General features: G+C 30.8%; 1 protein-coding gene across 5 annotated transcripts in view; it reads right to left on the reverse strand.

The window, feature by feature from the left end:
- The window catches only part of LOC132753416 (uncharacterized), an 81,740-nt gene that overhangs the window by 5,521 nt on the left and 54,964 nt on the right, over positions 1-21,255 (reverse strand). For 4 of the 5 annotated variants that reach the window (XM_060743878.1, XM_060743880.1, XM_060743879.1 and 1 more), the window contains 4 exons: positions 20,256-20,333; positions 15,936-16,005; positions 5,703-5,876; positions 197-522 (listed from right to left, as the gene is read on the reverse strand). In XM_060743878.1, coding sequence (XP_060599861.1) covers positions 197-522; positions 5,703-5,876; positions 15,936-16,005; positions 20,256-20,333 — 648 coding nt within the window. Of the gene's footprint in view, positions 1-196; positions 523-5,702; positions 5,877-7,092; positions 7,322-15,935; positions 16,006-20,255; positions 20,334-21,255 lie in introns of those variants that run through there. The other variant, XM_060743882.1, reaches the window with a different exon arrangement.

The following is a 21,255-nucleotide window of genomic DNA, read 5'->3' on the forward strand; positions in this document are numbered from 1 at the left end:
AAAGAATTCAATTGTCAAAATTTAATGATCAGAAGCTATACAGAAATGAAATCATAAATTTTGTTTTATATTAATTAAATGCTATTTCTCTAAATGTATATGACAGTTTATATGAATTGATATTTTTATGAATTTTTTTTCTGTTGCATATTACTTTATTAAGATTTAAGAACATAAGTCTTATCCGAATAATTACCTTAACGAGCGCCCCAATTACGAGTGACGGCCATTGTTCATTTGTCAAACAGTCCTCGCCATCGTCCAACTTTTGACGCAGTTCCTTACACATTTTTGCATTACATGACTTTCTCAGTATGCCAACAGTGTATGGTCCCTCTCGGAAAAGGATTGTTAACAACTCCTTTATTGGCTTTGCGACAAGATTTTCCGGAGTTGTAACGTCAGCGAGTTTGTGACCGAACAGCTTTCCCTGGGGCTTCTTATCATCACGATTTCTCCGGAAAATATTAATAAGTGGCGATTTTCTCTTTCCTTTAGATGATTTAGAAGTTGAGGTCTCATCTGTAATTAGATAAATATGTTTTGAATTAAAAAAAGAAGTAATTACAAATGCATTTCTTATGTTGTTATTTTTCAACATTTTTGAGGTTAATAGCAAATTAATTCAAATTTTGGTAAATAACTTGTTTTTGTGCATACATTAAATTTCATGCATTTTAAGTAGTTTTTCTCATTGTTTCTTAAGTCAAGTGGCTCTTTACTGTCAAGGTTTTGTTTTTCTGCTGATGTTTTGAAGAGATGAAACAAAAATCACAAACAATATAGATAGAACTGATAAGAGACTTCTGAAAATAAAATGACATATTTATAACAATTAAGAAAACCCCGAATGACCTGCATAGAAGTAGTCAAAACGTAATAAATGCTCCATTAAGATCTATTTGAGGTTTGGCGGGAAAATAAAAGTGACATAATGTGATGATATGAATGACAGCGAGGTTTAGGCATCTTGACAGCTCTTATTATAAACTGCATGCTGAAACAACTGTACAAATGACCTTGGGGGGTCAAAGCACATGTAGATCGTGTACACTTGTGTAACTTTGTGCTCATACACGCAGAAATGTGTACCTGACAAAGAATAAAAGTGAAACAACTGTCACTGAGCGTTACCAAAAATAGTAACATTAGCAAATGAGGCACAACCTCTGTTTCTCCATCATAAATCAGATTGTCCAATACATGAAAGAATTTCAGCAGCCATTTGCAAAGGGTTAATTAGTACAGCTACTCAATTATGCTGCAATCTGACAACCTTGCTAAAAATGGCCATTCAAATGTAATCCTTCATAGTGAAAAAACTGGGCCAATCATAATATATGTAATGTATCATATTAGCACTTCATTTTTAAGTACAATAATAATGCAGCATGTGTATTTTGATTACTACTTAATTTAGTATAAAAATTATATACTTTAGTAGATTTTCACATTTTTGTTTTCATTTTAAGTACCGCCGCACCAAAAAGATGTCAACATCAGCAAAACAACACATAATTCAATCACCGTGAAATAAAGGAACGTTAAAATGAACAAATTTTTCTTTAGAAATTTTGAGCGCCACTTAAGGTCAATCACCGTCCTTTTGTGAGAACTGACTTGTGGCCCCGCTGGTTTGAAATCGGAGATAAAGTCCCTGTTTAGAAAATCATTGACAGTATAATAGCCTGAATGGCTAATAATTTAAACATATTTCACTAAAATATGATTGGACAATTATATCTGTACCGTAATTTTCATATGATACCCGCAAATTAAAGGGATCACTGACCTTTCGTGTGTCAAGTTTCATTTTTTTTAAAACAGAACCACCGATCATCTACGTTACTTGGGACATAATAATTATATCAGAGACTGAAATCTTCATGAATGTAAAATTACCATTCACTATTATATTTCCTACACCGTTTCAACTTTTTTCGGTCCGAAAACTAATCCCATGAAATTAAGTGATATGTTAATTATATTCAAGGTTTGCCTTTAATCATATAAGTGCCTCTTTTACAATTTATAAATGAAATACACAAAATTGATATTATTACTGTAAAATTAAACAAAATTATAGGAATATCACATTTTACTTTGGACCGATTTCTTTTACATACTTTGGCTATAAATAAGTCAATCATGACATTTAAAACCATCTGATTTCATTCATAAGTATTTCAATCAAGCTTATTTCTTGTAAATAATAAGAAAAAATATATTGTAATTTCAAAAGAATATTTCGGCAAACTGTCGTCTGCTCAAAATTCATTTTCACCAAATTTGCAAAATCTTATCCAATATTACCTTTACTCCAGACTATATTGTTCTTCAATATCCATGGAGTTTTTATTTTCATTTTATCTATATAGAACTATACAAATTTTTGAAAGAAAAGTAAATTCACGATGAATAAATGCACAAAATAAAATGCCCCTCGTAAAAAGAAACGAGTCAATGCAATTGTCTTATGATTTTATCAGGTGTCATCAGTAAATCGTTCAGATGGAAATCAGGCTATTCAATCTACAAAACTCGAGACTGTGTAAGGACACAATAGATTTTAATTACTCGTAACATATAGACATAATATTACATAGACCCCAGACTAAATTAACACCTGACAACCTAAATTTTACACTTAATTTGACCTCAGCCAATTGCTTCAAGTTACTTCATTTTCCTGTCATGACATGTAAGTACAGTTGGAAAGTTTAGCCTCAATTTTAAAATGAAACTTTTTTTATATAATGTAATCTAACCACAGAGTTGAAATTGGCTCTAAACTTTAAGTTGCATTACTAACAAGATCGTGACTGCAAATTTAATCAAAATATACAATTAAGATGCTCTTATATTTCTACTCTGCTAAAAGAATTTTCATTCGAATATTTTTAGATATTTTGCAGAAACTTTAAAAACAATCTTAAAAAAAATTGTTTTTTAACAAATATAACTTGTACAAAAATTTCTTTTTACGTCACAACAATATGGCTGCCTTAGTAATTACAGGTACCTTATAGAAGAAATAGGCTGGGAAAAAAATGAGATACCAAATGTTTTGTTTCGCAGTTCTGAAGAGATATAAGATTTTTATCAAACTTCACAGAACATGTTCACTGCATTTCTTACGCAAAATCTGTTGACAGGTGCGCATCTGGAGGACGAAAAATGTACGACAACTAACGATTTTATTACAGTTTTACAACAATAGTAAATTAACCCTTCAGGATATACTATTTCTTGTAACTTTAGACATCTGCTGTGCTTCAACCTCATCAAAATAATTATTTATTCAATTTTTTTTCTCTCCAGGCTAGAGCTGTCAAGGTGACATAGGGTTGTCAGGACACCGTTTTCTAAAAATTGAAATAATTATTTCTAATTATATTTTTGTAACATGACGTAAAGAACGAAATTTGATAACATCATTAAGTTAAACGTAAATTTACTCAAAAGCAAGTAAGCAGAGGATGTTAGAGAATTTTTGCACTTGTGTTACAAACAGTTTTTCTTCGCCAATTTTAAACGTTTTGTTGAATTTATTAAAGTTTTAAGCGTAGGTACGCCTAACTTCCTCTTGTCAAATGACGATTAAGTTTTAAAACTCGTAATAATTTTATGAAAATGGTTTGCCTTAGGTGACAAATAGTTGAATGATTACTCCTACAGTTAAACTTTTTGTACAAATAATGTTACGGTTTATAAATGAATGTTATGAATAATGACCATTTAATTTAAGAAGTCCAAAGAATGTACCTTTAACATAGTTTTAACGACAAGCTGGACAAATATTTGTTTGACCGTTAAAATTAATATTTGTTTACGTTACTGAACTATTGATGTTCTAATGTAATATATATAAAGCATTGATGACTTCAAAGCATAGAGCACAATTACAAAAAGAATATTTTTCGGTGCTAGTAAAAGAAACGAGAAATTACATTTATACAATCAAATAACTGTATATCCCCCTTCGTTATTTTGCAAAACAACATGCAAAGATATATTAAGAAACGCTCATTTACCGCATATATTTTACTGTCGCAACTGTAATTAATTGCGAGGAATTTCATGCGTTTACGATTTCAGTGATTTATGACGCTCCATTATCACACACGGATAAACCCACCGAAAGCGGTTACGCATGCAGCAAAAATATTTTACGCAAAAACAAAGTCTTAAAATGCACAAAAATGCACTACATCAGTAACAACCAAATATGCATTAGTTTCAAAAGTCATTAATAATTATAGTAGCTCATGTACATAGAATAGCCACACACAAAAGGAAGTATGGCTGAATAAGTATACTATATAAACTGCATTCTTTCCTGTCTCGATCTTTTCATGCAAAAAAATGTAATTAAACTACACATGTTATTGTTCAGTTAATATGTATGTTTCGTGTTTTCTGTCGTAATTTTTTAGTAATTAGTCATGGTGATATTTATCCGATCTAAAATATATAACAAGTATATATTTAAAAAAAAAACTGAATGGTGAAACTTTTCCCTAGCCTTAATATTTATAATAACAGCTATAACAATCAAGTTTTGGGTGTTTTTATTAACAAGATTGAACAAAAAATATTGTTTTATCATATAACATCTGCATGTCATTTTTCCTTCAGATAGCAAAAAAATAATATATGGACATTAATGCATCTGACTACCTTATTTTGGTTATTCGTGTATCCAAATCTAGACCTTAGCTTAAAATAGCAAAAAAATATCGCTTGATTATGTCGTAAACATATTACAGTTAGTTACAGAATCATAATCTTCTACACTCGGCTAAAACCAGTAAAAACTGACCAAAAACAGTCTTGTTTTGACTGGAAAGCGAATTAAGGATTGTTATTTTATTATAGTCTTAGCACCTGGATTTCAAGTTTGTGCAACTAAGTCGAAAAACAGACTATTGTCCACTGCAATACATTACAATATATGATATAAGTGGAGAATTTCACAAGGCAAAGTGAAATGTATAGTACAAAAGGTGGTTAAGTACTAAGAGGAGACAATAAAAGACCAGCCCAGCCAGTTCTCACACCTCTGACCCCAAATAAAGGTCATAACGGAATGCACTTGTGACAAACAAGTTTCATCACGACTGTTTAAATAGAAGTTATCATTTTAGCACAATCATTAGCTTTCTCAATAACACATTATCACCTTCAAACACTTTGACATCTTATTATTAAACTATTGCTCTTTAGCACAATAGAAAACTATGCATAGCAAATGACCGGTTCTTTGTCCGACCTGTTTCAAAATATGCATACAATCTATGGTCTAAATTAATAACATCCCAGGAGTAGAATCCTTCGTCAATATACAATTATAGTCACTGATATACCAATATCTAGGTTGACAAAATAAATACCATATTCCATTAGTCTTAGGTCAAAGTATCATTCGGTCAATGGTTGTTCAATATCTGAAGTATATACCATTTATCAGGAAATTCAAGTGTTAAAAGCCCAAAATAAATTCAAACTTTGTAGGCTTGTTTATCAGTGACTTTATCAACAAATTTGCAGCAGTTTGAAGGCTAGCTATTGAAATATCTGTGAATTTACAGTGGAGGGACTTTGGAGCAGATTCAAGCGCAACAGCAATGTTGAACCACAATGACGACTACTTTGAAAAACGGAAAACGACGCTGAAAAAATAACTTTGTATCATTACTCACCGAGACTGTGTCTTTTCTGCGACTTTTTGTGTTTGAGAAAGAATTCGTATTTTCGGTTGTTGGCCTGCATCTCTTTAATGATGCGTTCAATCTCCAGCTCGGTCAAGTTGTCTTCGGTCCTTTTCCCAAAGTCTCTGATCTGATTCAACTTGATTGCGTAAGGCAACTCGTGGCCTGAAAGAAAACAATAAATAGCTAATTGAAATTTGATACACTTTCATCATAGCTGGCAATTCTTGCGAATACTAATTTATATTTCGTAATGTCTTACAACCAATTTTGTTCAAATTAAAACAGGAGAAATTCATTTTCAGACATACAAGATAAAACTGTCATTATAATTAAATCTATTAAGGGCATTTCTGTAATTTATTTCCTAATTTGCACATGTTTTAAGTTTATTTCTGGTAATTTAATTAGTGTCAAACAAACATTATTAATCGCAATTAGAGGGCAAAAGTCAATGAAGAGAGAATGAAAATTTTAATTGTTACTATTATTTAAACTACTATTATTAAATCATATAGGCATCTTGCTATTTCCATTAATATTAGATATATTATTAGATTTTTGCTTTTTTTAGCATCTTTTTATCTTGATGTACTTTAAATAGGATTATAATTTTTTTACACTATCTTTTAATCTTTTATATAAACGCTACATTTTTGTTTTTCATAATCTCAAGTTATGCAGTATTTTAAGCTGCGTTAAAATAGGATCAGTTTTTGACATCTGAGTACAAGTTGAACAAATAAGAACTCAAAGTGTTACTCTTCAACAACAACTAAAACAATAAGATAAAGAATTTTAAGACATAGTCATAAAATTGTTAAGGGGCCCATAATCATCAAAACATGGAGTTAGTCATCACCTGACTGCTATTTTGACTAATACTATATTTTATCTGATAACATGGATAACAAAAGCTACGTGGAATTTACATGTCTAGCGCATAGGTTTTAAACAATTAGTTCCTAAATAGGGGTAGAAAAACACAAATTTACAATTTCACAGTTCAATGAATTTTAAAAGTAATTGTAAAAATTTTGAGAATAGATAAACAATACATCATAATTGCCCGCTAACGTTTTCAATTTTTAGTCCAAATTTCATATTCTGTCAAGCAAACTACAAACTTTTTAATAAACTTGCAACATTTTTCAATTTAAAATCAAAGTTTACAAAAGCATTTAATAATTATATTTTTTGTAATGACCCATTGATATATATACCTAATATTTTCTTTTTATATAATGTCCTTATTAAACAGTATTTAAGTGTTGTTTTTTTACTTTTGCAATTGAATTAAAGTTAATTCAATTAAAATTATTATATAATAATCATCAAATTCAATTGAAAACTAATTTAATAAATTACAAATTCAATTTACCTTGTGTTGTTTGTACATCCAACAGCATTTTTGTATATTTTTATATCAATTTGAAATAACACACAAAAATTTAATCCAGATTTATAAATATGTCAATATTTTGTGAAATTAAATAATATTATATTTAATCACAAATTTATCCATTTTAAAACAAACTGTTTCAATTTTTACTATTAAATACATCCACATAGGACATTAACAACTTATTGATGTAAACACGTTTACTAACTGGAGTAGTTCACAGGTAAGTAGTAAAATTCTCATTGTGTCACATGACAGCTTGACAGGCTTATCTCGACCAATCAGAGCACGTTACTTTAAATAAACCACTAATGATCAGAGCTGTCCAATTTAAAGAGATGAAGTATACAGATATACTTGTGTTAAAAGAGTTTTGCATTTAAATTGAATGAAACTAAGTTTATCAAAACGTGTGACCTTTTCAAAAATTAAAGTAAAATTGTTTTTTTATAACAAAATATATATATTTAAAGATGTACACTGAAGATTTTTATCAAAACATATATCGGGGCAATTTTCTTGTAAAGGGTGGGGATAAAGATATTTGTACTTTTGAAAAGAATTAAAACTGCTTAAGATCTTGTCAAAAGAATTGCGCAAACATAATTATAGATAGTAGGTGGGTTAAGAAACAATATTTTTGCAATTTGAAAGGAAATATTTTAAAACAACCTTGAAAATATTTTTCCCTCAAGAAAAAAAAGAAAAGAAAAGATTGATATATATTATCTTTATCTCATACCACACAGATAAAATACTTTGGCTATGACTAATCATTGTGCACTCCATTACAATTATTACGTAAAGTTTCCATTTATTTTAATGATCCAAATTATTAAATTTCAATGCCATATTTTGAAAAGAAGCGTTTAATTTTTTTATAAAGGATAAGTCTATAAATAAGACGGCATGCACCAGATATTGCCTTATAAGGTAATTACTTGTCAAATTTCATAAAGCAAAATTAAATATTCTAATCTTAAAAATATTAATAACATAATGTAATTAAATCTGTCTCGAAATATTTTATATATCTATCAATAAGCATTCACTAGGAATGAGGAGAAGTTGGACCAGGTTAAGTGGAGAAAAGAAAATTTAGAAAGTTTACAGAAATCCGGGATTATTCCATTGTGTATATGCAATCCTCTTGACATACTTCATCTTAATCAAAACAAGCATCTAACCTTGAATAACTTCATGATTATGTAACAAATATTTAAAAACTTCGACATTTTTTTTCATTAAGAATAATCGTGGGAAAAAGAACAATTGAGACTTTTCCTGCTATTCATATAATGAATGTATAAGAACCTCTCGACATTTTGGGACCAATTTGTAAGTTTATTGTAAATTTGCTGGAGACAATAAAAGTATATCTACTACAATACAAGACGGACACCACCTTCTTGAAGTACTTCTGACACCAAACTGTGTTCTATTTTTAGAAGACTCTTTATTATGCCATTAAAAATACTATCCAGCTAGCTTTGATGTTTTCTCTTTATTTTGCAATTTTTCAATTTTACAACAGTAGCATTGCCTGTATTTTTCGAGGGTCTAAAAATTCAGTAAAAAGAAATAAAATAAAATAGCAAACTAACACAAGAATTCTGCAAATTTTTTAAAGACCAAAGCTAAAAAATGGCTGACCCTTTGTGAACCTTTCAACAATTTACCATATTTAAAGTCTTCAAGTAGTTTTATTACTAGGGGCATTGCAGTTTAACAGAGACAACAACTTATTTATTGACTTTTAATATTTTACAGAAAAATCGTCACTACCATGCAAAAACGTACAGTCAAGTGATTTTGAATAAAATATCTAAATAAATAAACAAGTTATCAACCTATGTTACGTCAATATCACATATTCATAATCAGATTACTGACTACGATTTCATCAGGTGTCATGTCTTTCTCCTGTATAAACAGCAAAAATTGTTTTGTCCCCTTAAAAGTTTAAAGACCTACTTAAAACATGCTATGAGAACACAAGTGTGCATTGTCCAAATGGGTTAAATCTTACTGACCAGTGGCCAAAACAACATTTTTGAGGTACTAATCCATAAGTTGTTTTTCAATAGGAGAGGTCCGTAATCTTCTTAAAGTTTTCATTCACCATAGGCTGTTTTTTTCTGTGACCTAATTCTATTCAGATATTACAATGAATTAGGACTCTCTTCTCTTGTTTTTATTTCTGGCATTCCCCACACCTTGATCTTGATTGTATAATGATTTTGACCTTTAAACATGAAAACACAATGTTTTTGAAGGAAGTCAGACCAACAACTTAATTATTTACATTATAACTGAAGCCACTTAAAGTTTCTGGTTGGGCTTACCATTACTTTGCAATACATTTTTCCCTTAAAGAGTTTCTTTGGAGCCTTGCAAAGGTATCTTTGCATATTTCATAAAAGTGGTTTTTGCTGTCATTTTGATGCTTGGCACAATGGTTCTTTCTGAAGCCAATTGCAACATACTAGAGGGACCAATAATATCACTGTGATACTCTCATAAAACTGACCTTTATTTAAAATGTAAACTCAAATCTGTTGACCTCTTCACCCTTTTTCACACAGGCAGGAAAATATTTTAAGAACCCATTCATAAACCTAATTTATGAGGTAAGGATATTTTAGCTCCAGTTTTGTTGTCCCAATAAGGAGTGTATTCTCAAGTATATCATTATGTAAATTATGGGAAAATATGAAGTTTGGTTGTAAAGGTGATTAGAATACAAGAGGACCACGTCGCCGGACACTAGAAAACCTTAGTGAAACAAATATTCCAGCAGGAATAAAATCATGTGTGACATACATTATAAACATGATTTATCAATTATCATGAAAATTCATGATTTACTTTGACGTCATCGCAAATAATAATTGCTTTTTTCTTTTCAGTTAAAGGTAAAACGTGTCAGATAAATTTGTCACTGTAAGATGGGTTTGATAGGGTCACAAATCAATTGGATTTCCAGGTATAAAATAAGGATGTCACAATATCCGTTGGATTTTCAACCATAACTTAAGGATGAAGACCTACCAGTATCTTAAATAATAATATGACCTATTCTGTCTTGGTGCATCATAAAACCAAACAAACAGACCTAACTTATAAGCAATTTTTCACTTTTTTGTAAGCAATATCTCATTTTTCAGTAGCTTAATTCATAAGCAAAATTTCACTATCTTATAAGAAGTATCTTACGAAATGTTAATAAAACAATATCATGCCTACTAAGGCATTTTCTTACATACTATTGCGAGAACTTTAACAATGGATTTGGGATTATAAATATCTTTAGATTAAAATCATGCAAATATTAGATTATCCATAATCCTTTAATCCTTCAAAAAAGAATATATCACAACAAAAACAAAGCCTGTGAAATTCTCGCAGAAATTTTCAAATAATTTTTTTTTTTCACAACATTAAATGGATTTGTTACTATAAGGACAAAAGTCCAAATTAAGAGACTTAAACCTCAATATGGCAGAATATTCAGGAAAGGACAATATCCAATATACTGATCTATATGACTATTGTCCATTTATTGAGCAATTTTTAATCTTAACCCCATTGGAAGCAAAAGAGATTATCCTTTGCCACCAGGATAAAGCCTGAGGCAAGCCTGCATGTTCATGGAGTCAGACCAGGCTTTATATTGACGTCTGACCAACTCTGCAAACTTTCATCTTGATATCCCTAAAACTGATAATGGACTGTTGAAAAAATGGAAGCTGGACAAGTCCATTTAATAAAGAATTTTGACAGATTAAGGGTATCAAAAAGAGACTGCTTGGTAAAGAGATGTTTGAGTTCAAACAGTGTGACACAGGGGTCAACAAGTACATTCTGTGACTGTCTGCAGGCTGTTGCTATCAAGTGTAAACAAATATCGTAAATATTGCGGTCCGTCTGATCGGTAACTATCAGAAGCTCACATGGTCATTGTTATATTGTCCATTATTTACTCAATGATATTACGTATTGTATCACAGTATCCAATACTTGATTATTATATTATGTCTGACAAGAAAGTGTAAATAAATCGCGATATGAAAGGGAGAATATTGTAAAATAATCAATAAATAAATTTTTATCTTTATTTTTCAATAGGTTATGTCATATTTGTTTGATCTATACTACATTGTTTATAATAATACAACATTTTGATGCGCACTTTATTATATTGAACATTCACACGATTACAGAAAGATAGATACAGTAATGTAGTATGATGGATTCAATTTTTTCTAACATTCAAAAGATTTGATATTTATTTTCTATTTTTCAATAATAAAAAAGCTTTTTTTGTGTTTGAATGTAAGAGAATTCTTTGTCAACAATTATCAAATGAAAATTTAAGATCCCCGCACCCTCTCCATAAAAAAAAATAAATAGAAATTAGAAGACATCTACGTTAAAGCTTAGATAAAACTGCCCATTGGTTGCTAGGAAATGTCATATATTGCAATCAGTAAATCAGCTTAAAATATTTTGGGCTAATCGGTCCAACAAAAAGCGGGGTTCCGCTCTGATAAGATGAAGGCCAAAGAAGTGTTAAAGATGCTATAATGGTCTTTTCAACTTTAATCATTATTACTGATAGGGCTTACAATACCATCGTTTATTTAAATACTTAATTCCCACTGTCAGAATTTCACAGTTTTGAAAATGGTCATCTCTAAGAAAAGCATGCCAGTAATCAAGCTTCTTTTTGATTGTGATTTTTAAATTGAAATAAGCCATGCCAGTGATCAAGCTTTCCTTTGATACTGACTTTGTAATTAATATTAAGCAAGCCAGTAATCAAGCTTTCTTTTGATACTGATTTTGTAATTAATATTAAGCAAGCCAGTAATCAAGCCTCCTTATGATACCTTTTTTTTTTAAAAGAAATAATCTGATTGGTGATTGGTTGTTGTTTATTTTAAATAAATTTCAAAATTTTAATGTTTACAAAGTAATTTTTTGTAAATTACATTTTGTACTGAAATGCCTTTGAAAAGCGAAGTTGAAAAAAAAAATCTAAATTCAATAAAATTAAAATAACTTATCATTTAACACCTAAAAAATGTTGTTATCTTCATTCATAAAGATAACAAAAAAAAAAGAAGAAGAATTCTATAAGGATTTAGCTGCATTCACATTTTGTGCCCGGGCCTTCAAATATTTTGAATAGTTGTACTGAAATTGGGACAATAAGTTACTGTTCGAGCATAAATTCATTTTTGAAATACATTTTTTTCCATTAACAATATCATGAAAACAAACTTCAAGGATGTGTATCAAAGAAAAAATGTAAACAACTTGCCAATCCTCATTGTTGTTCATTTTTTCACCTGATTTTCACAATTTATCACAAAAATTTTATTCAAAGCATGGTCAGGCATGATGGATTTTTCTATCTTCATTTATCAAAAAGTAAGTAAATTGTGTAACAAAAAAAAAATTATTCAGTAATTAAGTTTCTTGCCCATGAAGTTCAAGGTTAAAATCAGTACATTTCCCAACTGTAAACAAATATGATTCTTAAAAAGAAGACATATGAGGGGATATCCAAAAGTATGCAGGCTTTTCTTAGAGTTTTAAAATTGCAATGGTTATAGTTACAAATGGAAATACACCAGCAGTTTTTTAAATGAATTTTGTTTTGAAAGTCATCTCAGAGCCATATTCTGTCATAGCATCTGTTTTTTGTTTGTTTTTGGTTGGATTCAGTTCAAACATCAATTTCAACCAATAGAAACTTACTTTACACATCCCTAAAAACTCTAAATCAAGTGATACCTTTTTTTGATTTGCATATTATGTAACATTTACACTGCAAAACATTTTTTTGTTATTCCATAAAACCTTGATACTATGACCTCTGTAAAGTTCATTGCATATTTAAACTTTACAACTTTTACATAAAAAATGCTGAAAATGTCACTAAATGGATAAATCATCATAAAATGCTAGCATTTATAGTTTTGCTGATTTTGTTAACTGCACGAGCGTGGTGATATTTTTTCAACAAAGCAAACTGCGCAAATAAACAATCGGAAATAATTCTGCACCTATTATCTACAATAAACTTTCACCCCGTAGATAATGGGCGAGAAATCGGTACCAGTTTTTACCGTGCACAAATTTTCCCAGGCTTAATTTCGGTGATAACATCGTAAATTGTTACGTTATTAATAATATTATTAACAAAAGGTAAACAAGTTTAAAACATGATAAGAGGGCCATAGTTATTATATAGGAAAGGTCATACATTTTGTAATTATCTTATTTTCTGACCTTTTTTACATCAAATTTATAAATAGCCCAAAAAAGTGTTATCTTAAATCAAATTACATGAATACATTTTTCTATTACAAATAACTTTTAATTTTGCGTGTAAATTTACATATAACAAGATATGTTTGTAAAACATGTATGCCCCCTATCTGCAGCCAATTAGTCATGTGATAAGGTTATTATGCATGACTTCTGACCCAGTGATCAAACAATTAATAAGGGTTATCAAGTATCTACTGGTCATGACCTTAACCTTTGACCCCTTGACCCATAACTCAATAGGGGTCATCTGCTGGTCACGACCAATCATCATACAAAGTTTGAAGTTCCTAGGCCTAAGCGTTTTTAGTTAATTGATCGGAAACCGTTTTTACCTACAAGGTCAATGTGACCTTGACCTTTGACCCCTTGACCCAAAATAAATAGGTCATCTGCTGGTCATGACCAATCACCATACCAAGTTTGAAGTTCCTAGGCCTAAGGGTTCTTTAGTTATTGATCGGAAACCGTTTTAACATACAAGGTCAATGTGACCTTGACCTTTGACAACAAAATCAATAGGGGTCATCTGCTGGTCATGACCAATCACCATGCCAAGTTTGAAGTTCCTAGGCCGAAGCGTTCTTTAGTTATTGATCAGAAACCGTTTTTACTTACAATGTCAATGTGACCTTGACCTTTGACCCCTTGATCCCAAAATCAATAGGGGTAATCTGCTGGTCATGACAAATCACCATACCAAGTTTGAAGTTCCTAGGCCTAAGCGTTCTTAAGTTTTTGATCAGAAACCGTTTTTACTTACAAGGTCAATGTGACCTTGACCTTTGACCCCTTGACCCAAAACTCAATAGGGGTCATCTGCTGGTCACAACCAATCATCATACAAAGTTTGAAGTTCCTAGGCCTAAGCGTTTTTAGTTAATTGATCGGAAACCATTTTTAACTACAAGGTCAATGTGACCTTGACCTTTGACCCCTTGACCCCAAAATCAATAGGTCATCTGCTGGTCATGACCAATCACCATACCAAGTTTGAAGTTCCTAAGCCTAAGGGTTCTTAAGTTATTGATTGTAAAGCATTTTTACCTACAAGGTCAATGTAACCTTGCCCTTTGACCCCTTAACCCCAATATCAATAGGGGTCATCTGCTGGTCATGACCAATCACCATACCAAGTTTGAAGTTCCTAGGCCTAAGGGTTCTTTAGTTATTGATCGGAAACCGTTTTAACCTAAGAGGTCAATGTGACCTTGACCTTTGACCCCTTGACCCCAAAATCAATAGGGGTCATCTACTGATCATGACCAATCACCATATCAAGTTTGAAGTTCCTAGGCCTAAGGGTTCTTTCGTTATTGATCGGAAACCGTTTTTACCTACAAGGTCAATGTGACCTTGACCTTTGACCCCTTAACCCAAAATCAATAGGGGTCATCTGCTGGTCATAACCAATCACCATACCAAGTTTGAAGTTCCTAGGCCTAAGGGTTCTTTTGTTATTGGTCAGAAACCGTTTTTACCCAAGAGGTCAATGTGACCTTGACCTTTGACCCCTTGACCCCAAAATCAATAGGGGTCATCTACTGATCATGACCAATCACCATACCAAGTTTGAAGTTCCTAGGCCTTAAGGTTCTTTAGTTATTGATCGGAAACCGTTTTTGCTTACAAGGTCAATGTGACCTTGACCTTTGACCCCTTGACCCCAAAATCAATAGGGGTCATCTACTGATCATGACCAATCACCATACCAAGTTTGAAGTTCCTAGGCCTTAAGGTTCTTTAGTTATTGATCGGAAACCCTTTTGGCTTACAAGGTCAATGTGACCTTGACCTTTGACCCCTTGACCCCAAAATCAATAGGGGTCATCTACTGGTCATGACCAATCACCATACCAAGTTTGAAGTTCCTAGGCCTAAGGGTTCTTTAGTTATCACTCGGAAACCATTTGGTCTACGGACCGACGGACCGACGGACCGACAAGTGCAAAGCAATATACCCCCTTTTCTTCGAAATGGGGGCATAATTAATCAATATTAAGCAATTGGTTCATCTCCGACATTGTTTTCATTCAGAAATAAAGTTTGGGTGCATACATTCTGGATATTTCCTTACAAATGATAGAAGAGTTTTGTCCAGTCTGAAATATGGACAAAGCCCCGAGAAATCTAACCTGGTAATAAACTTTTTCCGATTCATGCCTATGAGAAATCCATGCACCAACATAATTAAGTTCATATGGGGAAATCAGTATCAGAAAAGATGATTTTGGCTTACCTCGAGTGTTACAAACTTAAAGCAACACCAGTGGTCAAAACCACCTCACCTGCTGAAGCAAAGAGATACACAGATTCCAGAAATTTAAACCCATTAAGTCGCCTCTAACGATAAAGCAGGGATAAACGTTGACTGCAATTCTGATGCCTCAACCTTTTGAGGTAACCCTCTCAAATGTCACCTAACAAGATGTTAGAATAAAAAAGATCTCTGTCAGTTTTTCTATGTAACAAAATAAACTTACCACAAAGTGGGTATGGAGCTTCATCAGGTCCTAGCCGGACCCACAACTGATAGTCTTTCGCCTCTGACTCCTGAAAATATAGAAATATAATATTGTCAATTAAAAAGCATTAAAAAGTCTTTGGTTTGTGATATGAACAAGCATTGAAAGCTCTAGCAAGAAGAAACTGTGTTTGTTCCGTAATATCATTTTTTCTCTAGAAATATAATATATAAAAATTATGTCTCAGTTCAGAACTGTTCACTATTTTGGAAGATAATCTGTAAGGTGCCGGGTAGTTCAGTCTGTTGTACCGCAGAATGGTATTCCGCGGGTCGTGGGTTCTATTTGTATCACCAGACTATGTTTGAACCTTGAACTTACTAGTACCACCAGACTATAGATATAACTAGACATTTATCTAACTGCTGAGTTTATTATCTGACATTATGATTATACGGCAATTACAGAAAATTTAATAAAACCAAAAATTCACTATAATTGCATTATCAAATGCAATATTTCTTTACCACACCAAAATTGAACAACAACAGCAAGAAACAACACTAAATATTAAGATCTATTAATTAAAATTCAAATGAGGCATAATAGAATTAGTTAGCAAACGAAACGGTAATTATAAAATCTAAAAAAGCCCATGACTCTTGTGTCATTTTGCCATTGTTGCACGAAATTTCATTTAAATTTTCGCCCCCATTGTCCAAAACGCCCCCGTACAATATTCAGACTTAGTCAAGATAATCAAATTAACCACCATAGCATTAAAATAGCCACAAAATTTGTCAATGTCCAGTCAAATGTACATGTATTATACTTAACGACATAAAATATGTCATTTAATTGGTCAGATATATATTTCATTGTCCAGTCTTAAATTAGTAATGCCTGACCAACACCAAGATAGTGACTGGGGGAAAGTATAGAAAAAAAAAATTTTTTTAAAATTTTTTCATTATAAAAAATTTTTTGAATTTTCAAAAAAAATTTTTAAATTTTAAATTAACATAAATCTGTAAATTTTTAAAAATTTTCTCCAAATGAAAAAAAAAGGTTTAAAAATTTATTCTTAAAAAATTTTTAAATTTTTAGTACTTTTAAAAGTCAAGTTTTTTAAAAAAAATTGGTCTTTTCCCTTTAATTACATATAAAATAAAAACCAAAAAAAAATATCCATAAATTTTACACCTTTAAGATAAACAATATTTTGCTTTAAAAAAATATAAATTTAACTATAAGTGAAAAATAAATACAGACCTTTATGCGCACACAATGTTAATTGTCTATGATATTTTTTCCCATTCATAACACAAGATAAATTTCTGAATGGAAAAAACTTACAATTTCTTTATATTTATATACATGTAACTAGTTGGAGCACAAACACCATTGACGTAATAGCCTGATTTTTTTCTACATGAATTTTCATGGAACTGTCAAAGACATGGTCAACAATAAATTGTACATGTCAGACAATAATTGATCTGATTATGACATGAAAACATGACCAAATAAACATGTTTGCTTCAATTAATTTGACTGTAGTACAAGAGTCAAGGAAATTTCCAAAATATAGGTTGGTCAGAACTTTTCAGACCAGCAGATGTCAATCATCCTTCAGACATTTGTGCTATTTGCTTTTAAGTGTCCAAAGTTTCCACATGAACACCAAAATGTTTTCAATAGCACTGCCAGGATCACTCTGCCATAAGCAATTTTAGTCATAATTATATCAAAATTGCGTCAGAAGTTATAGTTTGGCTGTAACACGATTTCCTGCCAAAGTTACCAGTATGCAAAATCATTATATCAATTGATTAGAAATCTACTGAAATCTAGTATACTATTGCTGAACGTATTTCATAACTTGTTGATTGAACATATAGATGCTAATACCATGAATAATTATAAAAGTACAATTGAGATCTTGAATGGCATATGCAAACTTTAAACACTAAATAAATAAAACTCAGGGCTTCAGCAATTTCTATTACATGCCACCAAAATAATGCTCCTACCAAATAAGAAATAAACCCTAGTTCAATATTCTAATAAACAATCCCAAACATATTTTGTTACTTTTCTGCTGTACTTTGCAGACACACATCTTTACATTTTAAAATTTGTACTTTTAAGCAGCTCTCCCTCATTAAACAATACAGTTCATTGTGTATGTCAAAATCAGGTGAAAAGTAGTGCTGGCGTATTAGTACATAACTTCCTAACGTAAGAAATGAAGAAATACGTGGTATACTAATGAGATATGTCAAACGCAGCAGTTACATGCACTTAAAACTGTCCTCTTGTCCTGTCCTTGCATTTTTATCTTTCCCGGTCAAATTTGGGCGGGCTTTAAAATTTTTTAAACCAACCCACCAGGGTTTACCCCCGTTTATCGTTTTGGGTGATAAATTTTAGTAAACATGTGTACTTTTAAATTTTAAGCATAGTTACTACAAAACCTTCTGACGTACAGTTTTTCTAATGTATGTCACTCCTTTTGCAAAGATGACTGACTTTTTGTTTTTTTTACCAGATAAACTTTTTAATGTACATGTTTTAGTAAAATTTCATAATTTAAAAAAAAGAAAGAAAAAAATTGTGTGTATTGCCATGGTAACTGACATAAATAATTTAGCAATAAGTTTAATCCTAAGAAATTGAAAAACCTTTGAAAGCAACACTATTTTTGTTTGTTTGTTTCATTTTACGCCTTTTCCCCAACAGTAATAAGTATTTCAGTCATATAGACGGAAGCAACACAAAAGTTAACCCCATCACCACACAATATCCTTACTTATTCTATCATTTTTGAACCTTCCAGGTACATCGTTTTTGGTTTTGTTGAAATTAACAATGCAATTAAATTTAAAACACTGTCACGAAAAAAGGCTTAAATAGAGCCATGTATATTAACTTTTCTTGCAAATTCAACAAAATTTTGTTCCCATGGTTTTTGACCAGTTTGCACCGACAAGACAAAAAAGGGTCCAAGAAAAAATATATCATGAGGGGTGACACATCATAATGTACCAGTGACATCAAAAATTGCCTAAAACCAAAATGCTAAATTCTATTGTTTTTACAAGAAATGACGAAAAGTCAATCACTTCTAGCGTATTACAAATGTCATTTTCTAAACAAACATGCAAACACTGCACTAAAACATCATACTCCTTTGATCTTTTCCCCACCAAAAATGTCTTCAACTCACATTTGACAAAGCATTTGTTTTTATATCTATGACAATGAAGTATATAAATTTCCAATGTTTTGACATCTCGCACATTAAAATTTTTTACCTGCCGAAATCATCATTTTGTGCCCGCCACAATGAAAATCATCTGAAAATCCTTACAGTTATTTCTGATATAAACCATATTTTATATTTCCTACCTTTTTGTCTATAATTTATTTCATAAATGAACATGTTCATATTCCGTGAAATCTATTTTTAGTGACGTTAAAAATGCAGGGAAAAGAGATCCACATGTTTATCACCAATTTTGGACAAAATAAATGTAGGAGTAGTGGCTATATTTAAATAATACAAAGTTTATTTACATCAATTGTTCACCATAATTATACAAATTAACCTAATAAGATTAATATAGACATTATCAGATAAGATAACTAAATATTATTATTACAGTAATACTATTTGCAGTGTGATAATATTATCATGATAATAGAAGGATAACTGATAATTTTAGTTTGACCATCACAAAAACAATTAGGTCAGTATAAAATAACATGCATGTCTGCTTTAATACTAGTCAAATCAGTACTGGTGTCAGCATAATTCATATTAAACCAGTACTGCGGAACCATATATCAAACACTAACATAAACCTAACAAGGGACATAGTCAAACACCACCCCATCAAAAGATGAAAAATGACAAAGTTAGGCAAAAAAGAGTTAACCTCATCATTTTGTGCTTTTTTCCTTTATATATTTCAAATCAGGGCTTCCATTAGTTCCAGAACTTGGAAGTCAGAGACTGCAAAACGTCTGACATAATCACATTTGAAGTCCCATTATATAGGTAAAGAAGAAAAAGCATTACATTTTGAAAATTCACAAGCCAAAAACAAGGAGTAAATGACTCCAAAACTTTAAACTAATGGTTGAACCATAAACCCTAAAAACAGAGCCAAACATATCAATTGTATCATCTTTAAGTTCTGAATAAATTCATGTCTAATTTATGTCCATGTGAAGTTTCTATATAATCCAGACATTGTTTCAATGTTTTTAAGTTGGAATTCCCTGATTGCAAAAAACAAATTCAAGTTTGAAATACAGAATAATAGTACTTACGGTCATATTTAGCTGTTCAACACAAGACTTGACCACTGACAAGACATCAGTTACACTTTCTACTTCCACCTGGCATGCCTGAAATAATCATTCAAATCATGGTAAGATAAAAATCAACATCACCTTAAATAATTTACAACAAAAATAATATGATTTTCATATAAAAATAATTTCAAACAAAATAATTTCACAACCAAATTTAAACAAAAATAATATGCTTTTCATATCAAAAATAATATTTTTTCATAAAAACTTTCATAAATAAATTTTAAAAAATGAACTAACATAACTAACTTCCTCTACTCCAAGTCCTACTTGAAATCTTGTTCCTGATGACCCCATTTAGAAATAGCATAAATAGCAATTATAACATATAATTTGCCTTCTGAATTTTCACAACTTTCAAATCTCAAAAATTACTTTTGTATGTACATTTTAAATAAAGCACATTAATAATTCCCACAAAATCTAGAATACAAATATTATTAATATATTGTCTTTGTAATTTATCACATTATTTATTTCATAAAAACATCTTATATATTTATAAATCCTTTTATTTTGCTCTGTAACCTATGTGACCAAAACAATTTTTAAACTGAATTTTTATTTTTATTATTCAAGATATATATGATACTGATGATGAAAAAAATACCAACAAAAAGGCACCAGTAATAAAACTGTCAGATATATGGTGAAATGAATTCAGACTCTTCACTTCAGTCCAATTAAGTGGATCAACCTAATCTTTATTTGTATATTGTCACCTAATTATTACTTTACAATTACATGTCACTTTCATGCCATTCATCGTCCAATCACCAACTTGATTAATCAAAGAGTTTTAATGGTCAACTTGTTTGCAAAAATTTTGTCACACTTCCAGAGAACGTGTTATAAAATCTTTTGACCAGTTAATAAAATTTCACAAGTTTACAAATTTTCTCCCCTCCTTGCAAAATATTTGAAACTTAATTAATAACAAAGCATAGTTATTTTC

Source organism: Ruditapes philippinarum, unplaced genomic scaffold, assembly GCF_026571515.1.
Source record: "Ruditapes philippinarum isolate M1 unplaced genomic scaffold, ASM2657151v2 ctg3961_1_1_1_1, whole genome shotgun sequence".
Classification (NCBI taxonomy): Eukaryota; Metazoa; Mollusca; class Bivalvia; order Venerida; family Veneridae; genus Ruditapes; species Ruditapes philippinarum.